Source organism: Ovis canadensis, chromosome 24 (genome assembly GCF_042477335.2).
Source record: "Ovis canadensis isolate MfBH-ARS-UI-01 breed Bighorn chromosome 24, ARS-UI_OviCan_v2, whole genome shotgun sequence".
Lineage (NCBI taxonomy): Eukaryota > Metazoa > Chordata > Mammalia > Artiodactyla > Bovidae > Ovis > Ovis canadensis.
The window spans coordinates 44,267,318-44,284,166 of record NC_091268.1 but is presented as its reverse complement, the minus strand read 5'-3'; the positions used below and the strand labels follow the sequence as shown (position 1 = coordinate 44,284,166).

The window sequence follows — 16,849 nt, the reverse complement described above, 5'->3', positions numbered from 1 at the left end:
AGCTCAGTTAACTTCAAATTATCTTGACAGCATAGGAAAAAAAAATGGGGACAAAGGTTATGAGAGCCAGAGTGGGGCGCCAAGCCCCAAAGCGTCTACCAGCCTGTCGCCTTGGCACAGCCCTGTAGCATCAATGGTACCTTTACTTCCTCATTCTAGGAAATTCAGAAGTTGAGAGTGGGGCCTTGCCGCCTCTGAGCACTGCTATAGGGCTGGAGAGATCCCAAGTCAGAGGAGTCTTCCGGCTACACACTGGCCTGTACTTGGGGGGCTGCAGCGTGGCCCCGCATACAGCGGATGCCCCAGGACCTGGGGACGATTAGCCAGTGGGCTGGAGAATAGCTGTGTCCTCTCTTGGACCATCACCAGTGAGTGAAGCATAGGTGTACTGGGGTGAAGTCAAAGCAGGGGGGTGAGTGACAGCACCCTGGAGACAGAGCCTCGGTTCCTCCATCCTTTGTCGTTTAAGGCCAGGCAACCTGCCACAGGTAGACCTTCCAGAACTGGCAGGAGAAGTGATGGGCACGGCTTTCTAATTTTTTTTTTTTTTAAGACTTTCGACATGGACCGTTTTTAAAGTCTTTATTGACTTTGTTACAACATTGTTTCTGCTTTTTTATGTCTTGGGTTTTTTGGCCACAAGGCATGCAGGATCCTAGCTCCCTGACTGTGGATTGAACCTGCACCCCCTGCATTGGAAGATGAAGTCCCAGCTACTGAACCACCAGGGAAGTCCAGGGGCGTGGCTTTCTAATTGTGCACAGGGCTGCAGACAGAACCTTGTTTGAAAGAAAAGCCTTTGAAATTCACTTACCTTAAAAAAAAGAAAAAGACAAAGGCATTCACTTATCACCAGAAGTATGGAAAAATCCCAATGAATTCAAAGATACTTTACCTTCTAAGGGATAGCTTTGTTTTGCCCTGGATATTATCTCTGAGCCTTCAGGCTTCATGATCTCCATGGTCATGGGTCAGACTGGAGTTCTGTTCTCAGCCCTCTGGTGGATCTTTTGTCCTGCATGACACCCCCTGGTGGGGTAAGTACCCAGGAGAATGAATATTCATCACTAACTATTCCCTTATAATAAAAAATAATTCTTAAAACCCAGATCAGAGACGATAAAAACCAAGTTATTATTTCACTGGAATTTGCCAGAGGCCCCCTTTAACAGAAGCCGGGGGTGGGAGGAGGGGGGGGAAGGGGGGGGGGGAAACATGTGCTTTTTGTAGAACACTCTATATTTAGAATTTTTAAACAAAAAGCAAAGCTTAGTGATTTTACCTCGTTAAGTTTCCCCTGAGAAGGTATATAAGATGCAGGACTCAGAACAGAGGACCCTGAGACACTGGGAGATTCTACTCATAGGAAACTCAAAATTTTTGACTTAAGACATTTAGGAAGATCTCCTGGAGTAGGAAATGGCAACCCACTCCAATATTCTTGCCTGGAAGATCCTATGGACAGAGGAGCCTGGGGGGCTACAGTCCCCGGGGTTGCAAAACGTGGGACATGACTGGCCGACTAAGCATAGCACAGCACATTTCCTTACATATATTACAAGGGGGTGTGTGGTTTCTTTTTCCTATGCCCAAGAAACTTAACTAACATTAAAAATTCCACATGTTTAAGCAAAAGCTAAGCAGTGCCTGAATACTAATATTGGGAAGGGTTTGGCAAATGGAATCCCAGAGGCTGACACCATTAGCTTGGGTGTCTGCAAAGTTTTATTAATTAGACTGTCTGCTCCCCAGCCGGAAGCTGGTTCCTATTTCTCACTATATGCTCCATAGTCGGCTATTGCCCCTGCAGTCAATCATTTCCCCTCCGAAGCCCCGCCAAAGACCAGATCCCCGGCAGCTTTCTCGCAGGCTTCTTGCTTCTTGGAAGGGGGTGATGTTGCTGGCTGGTCATCAGACAGAACTGGTTGCCCTTCAGGGTCATGGGAATGAAATTTCACGACCCTTTTGCAAATCACACCCCCAGATAACAAGCTGAAGCTCTCATCAAAAGAAAAAAAAACTTTATTTTTTCTATTGCATAAATAATGGTAAATTAGACTCTTTTTTATACAGATTATATATTTACAGACAAGTTTGGTTAGAGAAAACATCTGGTAAATATGGCAGTCAGGTTTCCTTTATACACTAAGATAACATAATAATAATATGTACTTCATGAGATCAGTAAGTTGCATGCCAAGTTAATTTATATTAATATTTACATTTTATATAAAGATTTTCTTCTGACTAATCTGCTGACTCTCTCATTATTTAATAGCAGAAATCATCAATGAATACTGAATGGAAAAATAAAAGTGACAGAATATGAATGAGATAAATGGGAAGATTGTGACCCAGGATTGCAGTCTTAGTGGCGCATTCTGGATAGGAGATCTGCCAAGCTCTGGTCATTCTGCTTGAAATAATCCTAATCTGTGCTCTGATTTGCATCCCGCCATTTACCACTGTGCTTTGGCAAAAAACTCATGTCTCAATTCTAAGGACCCCTAAGATCACAACAACCCCCACCCCCAGCAGATGACAGCTTGCCAACCCATTCCCCAGCCAGATTTTGGGTCTGATTTTCCTTCAAGGGCATCGTTTTTGGTGAGTCCTTGGACAAATAGCTTCTTCCTAGACTTACAATTGGGAAAGAAAATCAAACCCCACTAAGAAGCCATTCAAAGACCCCCAAAGCCTGACTCCTAGATTAGAAAGAGCATTCTTTGATTTTCCTTGGAGAGAGCTGACAGGGACTTGTGTCAATTTCCCCCAGGAGCTGAGAGGACCCTTCCCTGGCCAACCTAGGCCTTTGCAGGAAAGAGCAGTTGGGGCTCACTAGAAAAACAATGACTGGGACCTCCATTTACTTCAGGAAAATAAAAAGAAAAAAACAGGAGAGAGACATAGGATTTTAGGTTGTCATGGGCCGAGGGCTGGAGACTTGTGTGGACCCTGCAGCTACCCTCCCTCTGCCCTTTATCCTTCATCATGGGTGGATCGCTTCTAAAGCAGGCCCCTGTGCTCAGCATCACTCATCAGCCATCTAAGGACTGTTGATGGTGCCTGTCTCCCCAGACAGTTAATCGAATTCCTAACAATCCCCAGAGATCGTGACTCTCTTCCTTCTGCAGTGGTACGAATAATTACCAGCCACTATCACACGTACGGGAACTGCTGTTCCAAGGGTCAGATAAATGAGTAAAGAAAGAAAGTAATGATCACAAGTTGTGCTCTTTATACTCAGTAACTTCTAGTCAGGCTTTTTCAGATGGGGAAACGGCATCTTTTCCCGGAATCTGGCTTTGTTTTACCTTCCTTAGTCAAGAATTCTGATCCACGTGATCTGTGGTAAGGTGACCCCATGCCTTTCATTTTGACACTGGCTCAGACAGGAAACAAAGCCCTTCTTGGATGCTCCCTAAATCAGCAAGTCCTCAGGGAACAAACAAAACCTCCTGCCTACAAGACACTGGACAGAAGTCTATTTGCATTGTTTCATCTATAGACAAAGGACACCAAAAGAGATACCTTATTACAACAGCTTCCGGGGATTTGTATTTAAAAAAAAAAAAGTTCTTAATACAATTCATTGGGGACTTAAGGACCCTATCAAGTGTGGGCATTCACTTTGTTTCAGAGAGTCACAAGAGGAGGGCTCTTCTGAGTCATCAGGTTGACCTCTCCTCTTGTTTTAGAGATGAGAAGACTGAGGCTGGGAGGGGAAATAGCTCAGACTTATCTGACCGGTGGGTGGCAGAGGCACCTAGGGGCCCTGCCTCCTGTGATATTTCTGGCTGACAGAGTTGCTTACACATCCAGAGCTAATGTCTTCTCTCCTAGCCTCAGTTCAACAGGTCTGAGCCCAGACAGAGCACTCTGGGAAAGGCATTTTGGGGGTGCAGCAAATCAGCATCCCCCAAGGAAAGGTGAGCTACCAGCCCCCTCTTGAAGTTCCCAGTGCATGTGGTTGGGTTCAGGTTGGTGGGCAGCAGCCCTATGGCACTCAAGCCCATCTAGGCTCCCAGGGTAGACCAGATGAATATGGGAAATGTTCAGAGATCAGCCACAGCCACCTTTTAAAAACTCTTTCTCTCCCAGGTACAGGGATGAAGCAACATCATGCTTGAAGTTTGCATTCCCTGGAATATTCCTTCTTAATTATCCTGCTGCTCTACTCCCCTGGAAAATTCCAGCCTCTACCTCCATTTCACTTGGACAATAATGTGTAACAATGCGAGAAGCATGGGTTTGAAAGCCAAGCCAGCTTTCTCAAGGAAAAGAGGCAGATGAGAGCTATGCCCAGTATGGGGGGCACAAAGTGGGGGTGGGAGGATGTGCTCAATGGATAAGCTGCCCGAGGCAGGGGCAGGAAGGCAGGATACTTGGCAAGTTTTTCCCAACTTCAGAGGACTATCTTTGGAGGACTGGCAGAACCTGATTCTTTGTGACTGTATTTCAACCCAACTGAATCAAATTAATTTTGCTTCCAAGGCTTTTTGAGTATTGTTATCTGGTCTCTTGAGACCTTATAAAGAGGGTCCTAAACCAATATTCACTAGAAACCATGGCTATTTCAATGCCCATGGACTTAGCATAGCGCACAGGACACTAAGAGAAGTGCCTGGCTGGGCTGCATGCCTGACCTTTTCCCTCCAAACCAAGTGTCTATGACAAGGCCACATAACGGAGGACCGTCCCCTGAGTGACTTAGTCAAAGGAAGGAAGAAGTGAAGCTGAACAGTTCTGACATTTAAATTGTCATGGAGACAGTGTCCATAAGAGGCAGCCTGAACCCTGCTCTATTTCTCCATTGCTTTAAATAATTCAAATTGAAAACCTTAGCTGTGGAATAATGTTTCTTTTCTGTTCCTGATGGATATTTTTCCCCTTCTGGGGGAGTTGAGGTGGTGGTGGAGGATGGCTAGAGCCAGATCTTTAGGTTATGAACTCTTTGCCCTGGTGTGACTGCAGAAGAGGCTAAGGAGAAATCTGAGCTCATTTCAGATAAGTGATCTCCAGGGAAGATGGCTCCACAGTCCTCCTGGCAACACAACCAGTATATTGCCCAAGTTTAGAAGCCCAAGTCCATCTCTGTCATCATGGTATTATAGAAAAAGGGGCCCCTTATTTTGCAGTTGGGTTCCAGACCTTCTGTGTATCGTAGTGGAATGGAATGAATAACACGATCACTACAGGCTTTTGGACAAATAGTCAAGTGCAGTAAAATGACCCAGTATGGTTTGAGAAGCAGAACTCAGTAGCTTCCATGGGGACAGAGCACAAAAGCACAGCAGCACAGGGCTCCAGGGCGTGCGGCCACGCAGGCCGCGCCAGCCACGCCGAGGAGCTTGGTGATCACACCCTACTTTCCTGGCCATGCCCTCATACTGTCCCAGGGAGGCTGCTAGCTATTGGTTAAGAGCAAAGGTCTCTTTGATTTAAGACCTGAGTCTGGATTTAAGCTGAGAGGAGGCATTTGGGATAAAGGATAAATTTCTCTCTCCCAGCTCTTCGATACATCACTTTGTGATTCTGTGGATGTGAGGTTGGGATGGGGGCATGATTATCAAAATAAGCGTGTGATCTTTCATTAGGTTCTTCTGGCTTAACAGCAGACAGGAGACAATTTGTCAGGTGCAAACTGAGACAGGAAGCAGGTTTCAAGACAGAAGACATGTTGTATAAATCTTTTTCTTGGCAAATCAAACACCTAGAAACTTCTGACACCACTGGACTGGCCGAGGACCACATGTAAACCTCAGTTCACTTTAGTTCACGTTTCTGGCTTGTGGGAAAGCTTCTCAACCGGCAAACAGATGCTTTTAAAGACGGGTTTAAACTATTTTTTGTTTTCCAGATGGCATTCTTGCCTTTTTGCCCAGATTCAGGGGGTCTTTGCTCTGGGCTCTGGGAGGTGGGGAGGGTACCACCTGGCTCCTGTTCTCCTGAGCAAATAGAAGGACAGGTCCAAAAAGAAGAGAAAAAGGCAGAGCTTCTTTCAGGCTAATTTCTCCCACCAGCAGGCTATGGATTCAGGGCGTCAGGATGCAAGCAGGCTGAGCCCAAGTGTTTGTTCTTTAAGGAAATGTTCCCTATTTTTGTGTGCCTTGGCACACTCAGGGTGGAATGCAAGGGTTGCTATAGCAACACCTTTTTTTTTTTTTACAGATTGGTGGTCATGTGGGACCCACGCATATGCCGGAAGCCATGGTTAATAGTTCCCGGGCTGGGTCCTGTCTGGGGGCTCTGGGAGTGATGGGAGACAGCTTCTTTGGGGATGAGGGTCTGCACCCCTTGTCTCTCAAGCAAATGACTCCTGAATCATCACTCGTGTGGTCGGAAGAGGTGGTATAGAGGGCAAGAATGAGCCAAGCTTGGTTTACCAGTCACTCAGCCACCCCATAGGAGACTCCTACGTCTACTCCCTGGCTGGACAGAGTAAGAGTTGTGTTACCCCCTCTCAGTTTCTGCAGAGGTCCCCCCCCCCCCCCCAGCCAGGGGCCACATGGCACACTGGAGGGCCGGGATTCCTAGAGTCTTCGTCCAGGCACCCAGGAACTCCCACAGTGCGGAAGGTGTTGACTGGCTCGAAGTAGCACTGTGGACAGGACTTGGGAGTGGGTCAGTGGGAAGCCAACATCTTATACCCAGTACTGTCGACAGACCAGCCACGCAAAGCTGCCAGGGTGCAAGCTCTTAGCACCCGGAGCCTGCGGGTTGCCACTGCCTCTGGGCTGTTCCCACGCACTCAGGTCCTGGCACAGTGTGTGAGGTTACCACGGTAGGAGGCTAACTTCAAGCCCATCAGAGAGAAGACTGCAGCTTCTTTCTTGCCCTCTCTCCTTAGCAATGTCCTTAGAAGTCATCCTCTCTAGGACACCTTCTCCGAGATTTTCTCCTGGGTAGGATGAACTTACTTCCTGGTCACTAGGAGAGATGAAAAGGGTCCTCTTTAGGGAGAGGATGCTGAGGACTTGTCAGTGTCTTTCTAGATTTCCTTGCTTACACAGTGGCTAATTTCTCTTCTAATTTCTCTAAGGTTTAACCCTCATATCCTTCAAGGTGCCTTCCCCTCAGGAGGAGGCAGAAGAACTTGTACTTTATAGAAGTACTCTTTTTTTTATCCTGAAGTCCAGCATCACCTGCAGCACCGCCCTCTCATAGGGCAGGGTCCTTTAAGAATCATCCCTGGGGTGATCCAATCTACCTGGTGTCTCTCATACCCCTCTCCCCAGGAGGACATGGCTGAGTCATTCATGGAGTCCCTTTTACTTAAGTCCAGTTAAAAGAGAGAGAGAAGGAGCAAACTGCTTAGGGTGGAAACTAATGGTGAACTTGTCCTGTGCATTCATATTCGGCATTTGCACCTGTTCTTGTTCTGAAGTCTGGTCCTGAGGGACGGAGGTGAGTCAGGCAAGAGGGGAGAGAGGAGAGGCAGGCAGACACGCAGTGTCTGGCAGGGCTGGGCGGGCAAGAGGGATGGGCAGGCCGCTGCCTTACTTGGCCTGGGTGTGGGGGACCCCAGGCATTTTTCACAGAGGGACTCACTCACAACCTCCCAGGCTCCAGGGAGCTGACTCCTGCTCCTCCCTCCATGCTATGGCTCAAACCCTATTTCTACTTGTGCTCATCATGGATAGTTGCAGTGGGGAAATTTTGAGAGCTGCTCCCAGGCTGTTGTCCAAAGTGCTTGCAGGGGTAATTTGGAAGAAGACCCCAAGCTGACAGCTTGGATGCTCCAAGTCTGAGAAGGCTGGAGGGAGAGGGCAGAAAGGGACGGGTGGCTTGAGGAGGGATTCCAAAACACACACCACACCCCCAAAACCACTTGGTGCAGCAAAAGAGGAGTCTGGCACCTCCATACTGAATGAAAAGGGAAAAGGGAGGGAGGAAAAGCTTGTAGCTCTAGGATGCAACGGAAAGAGGAGCAAGACAATTCCACCACAGAAATCAAGACCTGAGCTTGGAAACATACGAAGGGAAGTACTGCTATGAAAGATTACTGGCTAATCAGACTACTCGAGCTTGAGTGAGTGACCGTGGTGGATATGGCAACTAGGAAAAGTCCAGAAATCAGAGACTTGAGATGGGGTTGGCTTCGCTTCCCTTCCCCAACAGAAGCGTTTTACTTGTGGAGTCGGCTGAGCTTATTAACATCTTTTCGTTTTCTCATGAAAATGAGTCAGTTGCAGAATCCAACTGTGGGACCATGTTACATAAAATACAATGGTTGGATCCTTCCATCTTTCCCGTTGGGATGGTGTTTCTCTCTCTATCTGGGAAAGACAGACTAACAAAGCAAATCTGAAGGTGAGAGAAAGGTGAGCGGCATAAGGACCTTGACTTACAGAGGTGTCTTACACATGGTGACGTGTTCAGACTCCATCACTCTGGACAGCTGGGGCATGACTTGCAACAAACACCGCCTTCACCACCAGCCGCGGCCCCTCCCCGTCCCCAAACGACCCACCCCAAGAGGCAGGGATGTGTGTCGGAGGACAGGCTTCTATCAGCAGTAAAGCGATGAGGGACGATGGATGGATGTCACACCTGAAGAAGCCCGATAGATACGTCTGTCTGTGTGTCTAGGTTATAGAGATGCCCACGGCTACGCTTCTCTGTTGTCTAAATGGCAGCACAGGCGGCAAAGCTGGGAGAAAGGCTCTCTGCAGATTTCAAAATGCTGGTGCGCGATGTGCTCTAGGAACAGAAAGCCAAGTGCCGACGGAAACCGAGAGCTCCCCAACTCTGCCAACAAGAGTCCCGTAGAAAAGGCAGTAGACCGGAGGCGGAGGGGTGCAGCCTGCAGACCGCCGGGCGCTGCACCCCCTTCAATGGCTTTCCCCTCACGTCCGGGCGGGGAGGGGGCTCCACTGGGTGGAGGAAGGAAGCCAGGGTGGGACGGGGACGCCCACTTCTGCGGCAACCCAGAAGTCAGCCTCTTGGGACTTGAGGGTCGCCCTGGGGTGGGGGTGGAGGTGGGGGGAGTCTCCAGTTGACCCCTGGGGAGAACGAAGGGGGCGCGGTGGTGACTGCGTGGTCAGCCTCTCTCTTGCTCCCTCACACCGCCAACCTGGATGGCCGTGGGAATCCCGAGATGAACGTGAAGTTTCTCTTTTCGAGGTCCTACCGGCGCTTGAAGCGGTCGTCCGAAACTCCTGGCTATTTATTGCATTTGGAAACAAGACCATTAAAGCATTGAAGACAGCCCTTTTGTGTGCCTGCCAAGGGGATGGAGTGGGTTTGCCACGACACGGGGTTGCACTGCAACCTTGGGTTCTGCGCCGGACGGTGCCGCGTCTGCACCGTCCGCATCCGCTTGTGTGGAGGACGAGTCTGCCCGCGGGGCAAGCACATGCGCGGAGCCGGGAGCGCAGCTGCTGGGGAGGCGGCTACTCCATGCCGCTCCGGAGGATCTGGTTGGCCGCGATCAGCATGACGCTTATGATGAAGGCCATGGCGAAGGCGCAGATGAGGCTCTTCCGGACACAGGTCTGTCTGTTCTGCTTCTGGGAATGCACTGCGGGGAGGAGAGGAGGCAGGAGAGCAGAGGGTCAGGAGGCGGGGAGAGAGGGTCGGGAGGGGAGAGAGAAATGACACAGTGAGAAGGGGGTGGGGACCGGGCACCTCGTCCTCAACAAGCCCGGGGACCAGCCCCCAGCATGAAGACTGGTCACTTCCAACAAAGCATCTCCAGGTCAGCTCTGGGAGGACACTGGGCATCTCGTGTCCTGGCAGGGGGTAGGAGGTGGCAAAACTTCTAGAACAAAAATCATGACAGATGTGATGTTCAGAGGGAGCTACAGGCTTCTGGATGTGGTAATGGAGCTACAGCGATTTCAGAGCGAGGAAATAGGCAACCTTTTAGAGTGAGTCTCACTGAAAGCATCATTCAGGCCCGCCGTGCCGTCTTTTCATGGGAGTGCCAGCCTCCCATGTCTGAGGCAGGTGGTACAGACAGAACCAGGTTCCAGCGCTTCGCTGCAGACTCCTGCAGGCCTAGAAGCCACTTACCTTCCCTAGGATTGCTCCTAGGGTGGCTGCTGCTGCTGCTGCTGCTGCTAAGTCGCTTCAGTCGTGTCCAACTCTGTGCGACCCCAGAAACGGCAGCCCACCAGGCTCCCCCGTCCCTGGGATTCTCCAGGCAAGAGTACTGGAGTGGGGGGCCATCGCCTTCTCCCCTAGGGTGGCTGGTGGTTGAAATGACTCTGACTTAGGCATTATGGCGAATATGCGTGTCAGTGTCCGAGAGCAGGGTTCCTGGGTGAGCAGCGTGGCATCATCAGGAGCTTATTCAAATGCAGATTCTCAGGTCACCCCTGCGTCCCGCAGATCTCCTGAATGGGCAACTCTGGGAGTGGGCTCTTGCCACGTGGTACTAGTAGTAAAAGAACCCATCTGCCAGTGCAGGAGACATAAGGGACTTGGTTGGATCCCTGGGTCGGGAAGATCCCCTGGAGGAGGAAACGGCAGCCCACTCCAGTACTCTTGCCTGAAGAATCTCATGGACCAAGGAGCCTGGCAGGCTACAGCCTATAGGGTCGCAAAGAGTCGGATACGACTGAAGCGACTTAGCATGCATGCATGAGAGCTGGGCCAACGATCTTCCATGTTTACCCAGGTGACCCTGGTGCCTGATCTGAGACATGGGGACCAGGAGCACTGTGGACAGCACGCAGCAGGGAGGCACAAACTCTTCAGACTTTTCGGAGGCAGGGTGTCCCTGCCCCCAGATTCTGCAGCCCCAAGGGTCTAACCTTGGATCCTGGGGTGGCACTCTCTTAATCTTTTGTTGGGCGAGGTCTTGAGTCACCATTTTTATAAGACCCACAAGAAACCATTAGTTGGTCTCGATCAGGAAGCATTAACAAATACGGGTTACAAATACGGGCCAGAAATAGGGAAATGGAAATAACAAGAAAGGAAAAGCTTTCTTTTTTCTTGGCTGCTCAGCACATGGGATCCTAGTTCCCCGACTAGGGATAGAACTCATACCCCCTGCATTGGAAACATAGAGTCGCAACCACTGGACTGCCAGGGAAGTCCCAAGAAAGGAAGAGCTTTGAAAAAAAGAGGGACAGGTCTCTCCTCCAGGCATTGTTTCCCATGACAGAATTTCTTCTCCTCCTTTTTCCTCTTTTCATCTCCACCTCCTTCCCTGTCCATTCCTGGTCCTGCAGTGATGTTTATACAGTTTCCCACCTACCTTGAGGCAGAAATTCCTTCCTGGGAGGCTGGTGGAAAGGCTACCTGCCTCAGGGCTACTCACTGGATTAGCAGCATCAGCACCATCTGGGAATTTGATATCAATGCCTGTTCTCCAGCCCCTCCATAGGATGACTGGATCCAGTCTCTGCGGCTGGAGACCAGGAATGTGTGTTTTTAATAAGCTCTCCAGGCTCTAGTGGTAAAGAACCCACCTGCCAACGCAGGAGACATGAGACTGGGGTTCCATCCCTGGGTTGAACATGGGAGGGCATGGCTACCCACTCCGGTATTCTCGCCTGGAGAATCCCACGGACAGAGGAGCCTGGCAGGTGACAGTCCGTGGGGTCACAAAGAGCTGGACACACTGAAGCGATTTAGTAAACGTGCACCAGGTGACTAGGGAATCTCTGGGCCCTCCCCCACTCAGAGTTTTTGACTCAGGAGGTCTCGGTGGGGCCCCCAAACCTGATAGAGTCTGAGTGGCTGGGGACAGGAGGACTGCACATGTTTGTGTGTGTGCGTGTGAGTGTGTGTGCGCGCATGCACGCACATACGAGCGTTAGGGATATGGGGATGGGGGGTATTGTGGAAACCCAAGACCAGGACAGAAGAACATTTTCAGATTATCTTTCATTTTGCAAAGGGGTCCTTCTGCTAGACATTCTACTGTACCTTGGTTTTTCTTTAGGCCAAATTAAGCGGAGAAAAGAAATATAATTTCCCTTACAATTACTCTCTGCTAAAAAGAAGCAAAAAGAAAATGGTCAAAGTAGGATCCACATACCTTTTAAAAAGAAAAAACCTACAGAAAAGTTCAAGTTCCTCTCCTCCTTGACACTCAATGGCTCATCTAAAGCCCTAGAAATAGCAGAGAAGAAGCAGGTAGCATGTGATGTTTTTAGCTTCCCGAGACAAGGCGTCGAGGGGCCTCTAAAAATGACATCCACCAGAAAGTTCCTCTAACAAGCCGCACTCCACAGAGACCCAGCGCCCCCAGCACAGCTTCTGTCACCCAAGACCTGTTGGTTATTTCTGCCGTATCAGGCCTCCTCTTGTTACAATCTTTAATCCTTCTGGGCCCACTGGGCCTCTGCTTCCCTCGGGTGATTGAAAGTATTTTTGGCTCTCTTCTCTACCACTTGCTCATCATGCCTGGGTCTTAGAACCTCATAAGTTTTTACCTGGAGGAAGAAAATTTCCTTGGTGCGGAGATGTGCCTGCCTCCAGGAAAAGACAGCAGCCGTCAGGAAGGAAAAGGGAGGTAGCGTTCGGGAAGAAGGGACCCAAGCAGAAAATAAGATGAGGATGTGGAAGTGGCGCGTCTCACACTTTCTGAGGACTAGCTAATTTATTCTGAGCTGCTCCTCAGCACAGAAATGCTGCTGAAGGCAGACTTCTACCTTCCTGTCCTGAGGGCTGGCGAAGGCTTAAGGGAAAGAAAAACTGTGACTGGGCTGAGGGAGGGATTTTTTGCGGAAGCCCTTCTTTGTGAAGGACATCCAGAAAACAAGGTTACAGGCAATAGGATTATCCCCCAGGAGAGCAGCTGCACCTTTGATCTAAAAATCCTTCAAGGCATGGGAGGGGAGAGATAAGAAAGAGGGAAGGCCTGGGGACCTAATAGTTGGTTCGTTAGGCCATGAGTCTGGATCCAGACCTGAGCCCTGTAAGCAGAGGGAAGCCTCCAGCTCACGCCTGGGTCGCTCCGAAACCCCTCATCATTGGAGTCTGATTTTCAGACTCTGGTCAAGAAAAAGACACCTTTCACATCCAGTATTTTTTTTAATATATTTTAAAAATATATTAAATATATTATTTAAATATATTATTTAAATTATATATTAATATATATTAATATTAAAATATATATTAATATATATTATTAAATATATTATAAATTAAATATATATTTAATATATTTTCTTATATATTATAAGAGTATAATATATACTCTTTTTAAAAACATGCATTTATTTAGCTGGGTCAGGTCAGTTGCAATACGGAGGATCTTCATTGCGTCCCATAGAATCTTTCCTTGAGGCACATGGAGTCTCCAGTTGTGGCGTCCGGGCTCAGCAGTTGTGGCATGCGGGCTTCATGGCTCCACCACTTCTGAGATCTTAGTTCCCTGACCAGGGAACAAACCTGTGTCCCCTGCACTGCAAGGCAGATTCTTAAGCACTGGACCATCAGGGAAGTCACTCGCAGGGAAGTGGTGAGGCAGAGTGAAAAAGTCATGACTTCTGGAGCCAGACTCAAATCTGAATCACGATTGTATTATCCCACACAGTAGCTGTGTGACCTTGGGCAAGCCAAATTCCCTGGGCCTCGGTTTCCTCATCTGAAAAATGGGGGTTAATAAGACCTACCTTGTGGTGAGGATTAACAACATAGGAAGGTACTGGGATGTTGTCTGTGCCCAGTGAGTTTTAATTCCCCTTTGTAAACCTTGAAAAAACTCTTTAGTTAGTGAACACCCACATCAGTGGGCAAGGTACACATTAGGTGCTTTATAGACGTCCTGGAAGAATTGATAGCGATAGTCCTTAATGAGTTGAGTATGTCATCCTCATTCAGTAGGTGAGGGCTCTGAAGTTTGGAGAAGTAGAGTCCAAGATCATTTGACAAATGAAAACGGTGGGATTTGGACCCAGGTCTGATTCTAACATGCAGGTTCCAAAGTTCTGTACAAACTCTTGATCAGTTGTTTAGCAATAGAAAAGTACAGCCATAGAAAGGTACCAAGAAAATGCTTTAGTCTTCCCAAAAAGAGAATGTTAACTACATGTTGCTTTCATTTGTCTCCATTTTTAAACTTTAATTAAAAGGAAATACACTTCAAACACTTGGTGTGGTCAACAGTTTAACCCGGCACTAATTACTATGCTTGTTGATAACTGAATGCCTGTCTTTGGCTATCGCATATTTGCCTTGCACTATACTTTGGTGTATTTATTTATTCTCGATGCCTATGCTTGGATTCCCCAACAAGATGACAGGTCAGCCCAGGATGCACTGGAAGCTGGAGACTTGACTTCTCCTCACTGCACTGAGGAAGAACCCTGAGCAAGATGCTGAACTCCTTTGAGCCTCAGTTTCTCTCTCTGTAAAAGGAGCCAATGATAACTGTTGTGCTAATGTCAAGAATTAGTTCCGAGATGAACCAGCTCATAAAACAGTAAAAGCTAGGTGCAACTGTAACTTGCCAGAGAAATGCACCGTTTCCTCCCTGTATCCTCTGAGGATCAGAGAAAAGAGGTGCGGGTTTTCCTCCTGTTTCCTGCAGGAGTCCTGGGCTGAGCCTACACCAGATGCTCCCAGAACTTTGCCTTGGTCTCTTCCCTCAGTGATTCATCCTGCACTGCAGCCAGACTCACCCTCTTGGAGCCATGCTGGCTATGCATCACCACACCCTGCAATCTCCCTGCAAAGCTCCCCCACCCCCTGCCTAGCTGGGGGAAGCAGTTCTGTCCAGCTCTTGAGCTCGGCAGGTGGAACCACAGATCACCTCCTATCTCCTTCTGTTCTGACACCATGGCTCCGTCCCTCCCCCAGTCACCTCTGTCTCAGCCCAGCAGGTTTCTTCTCTACCTAAGACTCTGCAGCACTGTTCATACTTTTGTCTCTGCTAATGGTGCTTACCTACCTTCCCTCTCATTTCTTCCAGGCCTAACCCCAACTTAACTTTTCCATGAGGCTTCTACTGAACATCTATCCTGCTCTCAAAGTGCCTCATATGTAAATATTTTTAAATAATGGAGCTCTTTGTCTCTGAGTTAAGACACTACCAATGCAAGAGACACAGGAGATGCAGGTTTGATCCTTGGGTCAGGAAGATCCTCTGGAGAAGGAAATGGGACCCGCTCCAGTATCCTTGCCTGGAAAATTCCATGGACAGAGGAGGCTGGCGGGCTACAGTCCACGGGGTTGCAAAGAGTTGGACACGGTAGGCAGGAGTGTTCTTCTTTGTACCAGCTCTTACTATTTACTTACTTTTAATTGAGGTAGAATCCATGGCATAAAATTCGCCCTTTTAGAGGGTACAATCCAGTGGTATTTAGTACATTCCCACGGGTTGTGAAACCATCACCACCACCTAGTTCTAGAATGTTCTCATCACTTTAAAAAGAAACACCAAACACATTAGAAGTCACTCCTCATCGCCTAGCCTCCCCAGCCCCTGGCAATCGCTGATCCACTTTCTGTTTCTATGGATTTGCCTCTTCTGGGCACTTCATATACACCGAACCATACACTATGTGACCTTTTGTGTCTGGCTTCTGCCACTTAATATCCTTTCCAGGTACATCCACACTAGAGCACTGATGAGTACGTCATTCCTCTTTGTGGCTGAATAATACTCCATTGAATGGGTGTGCCCCATTCTGCTTACCCATTCACCGACATTTGGGTTGTTTCTATTTTCTTGGCTATTTTAAATAATGCTGCTATGAACGTTCACGTACTGATACAAGTGTTTGTGCGGACGTGTTTTCAGTTCTCTTGGGTACAGATTTAGGAGCCAAATTGCTGGGTCATATGGTAACTCTGTGTTTAACTTCTCAAGGAACCTATTCCTTCTTGGATCTTTTTGAACACTGAAAATGGCAAGAATACATCACGCTATTGGTGTATACATCTTTTCTATGTCTTTCTCCTGAGTGTGTGTGTGTAATTTTTTGGCTGTGTTGGGTCTTAATTGCAGCCTGTAGGCTTAATTGCAGCATGTAGGGGCTTCTCTTGCTGCAGAGCATGGGCTCTAGACACGTGGGCTTCAGCAGTTGTGGCCTGTGGGCTTAGTCGGCCTGCGGCATGTGGGATCGTAGCCCCTGGACTTAGTGTGGGATTGAATCTCGGCCCCTGGCACTGGAGAGTAGGTTCTTAACCACTGGATCACCAGCGAAGTCTCCCAGGTAGATTTTGATCTCTTTCTACATAGTACATAGATGTCACAGTAGGAGTCCAGAAAATACAGGGGGATGAGATGTGCACTGGAGGAGGTTGACACAGGAGGATAGAGAAGCTAGGTTTCCTGTTTTCTTGAAAGGTCATTAGTGAATCTGTGCACTTCAGCAGACTCCTGGCTGCTGTGACAGGACCTGGGTGTGTAAAGGTCTAGTGATAGACTGTTCCTTCCCCTTCTTATTTTAACAGAGATTCACACAGCTCCACTGAGCAAATGCCAGGCAGTAGCTCTTGAATTTTTTCCCAGAGACAGGAGTCTACACCAATTTTGCCACTGATCAGCTGGGTAATCCTGGATAGAATGGGTTCAAAATCTTTCTGGCTTCAATTTTCAGAGACACAGGCTCCCGAGTAAGGCAAATCAGGATCATAACAATTCTGACTAATTGCCTCAACATAGACCTATGTAAGTGATAGTCCTGGCAGGGAGTTTGGGGCCCAAGGAAACGGTAAAACAATATAAAACCCAGCTCAGGTGATTCTCACTCATAAACCAGACCCAGCAGGTCTGGGAGCTATTAGAGGTCTGTGATCCTTCCAAGTCTGACACTTTATGATTGTATGAAATTGGATAGTTCCATAGCCTAGAGTGAAACTAATTAAGAGCTCGTGAAAGAGATTTTTCTATACGTCAGTGATAACAGAAATGGCCAGGCACCCACATTTAAGACCT

At 48.3% G+C, this 16,849-nt stretch overlaps 1 protein-coding gene across 1 annotated transcript in view; it reads right to left on the bottom strand.

Annotated features, from left to right (window-relative positions):
• Positions 1-8,091: 8,091 nt before the first annotated feature.
• Positions 8,092-16,849, bottom strand: part of CALN1 (calneuron 1) — a 418,392-nt gene continuing 409,634 nt past the window's right edge. The window contains exon 6 of the mRNA XM_069570960.1: positions 8,092-9,523. Within this exon, the coding sequence (XP_069427061.1) occupies positions 9,396-9,523 (128 nt within the window). The 3' untranslated portion in view covers positions 8,092-9,395. The remainder of the gene's footprint in view (positions 9,524-16,849) is intronic.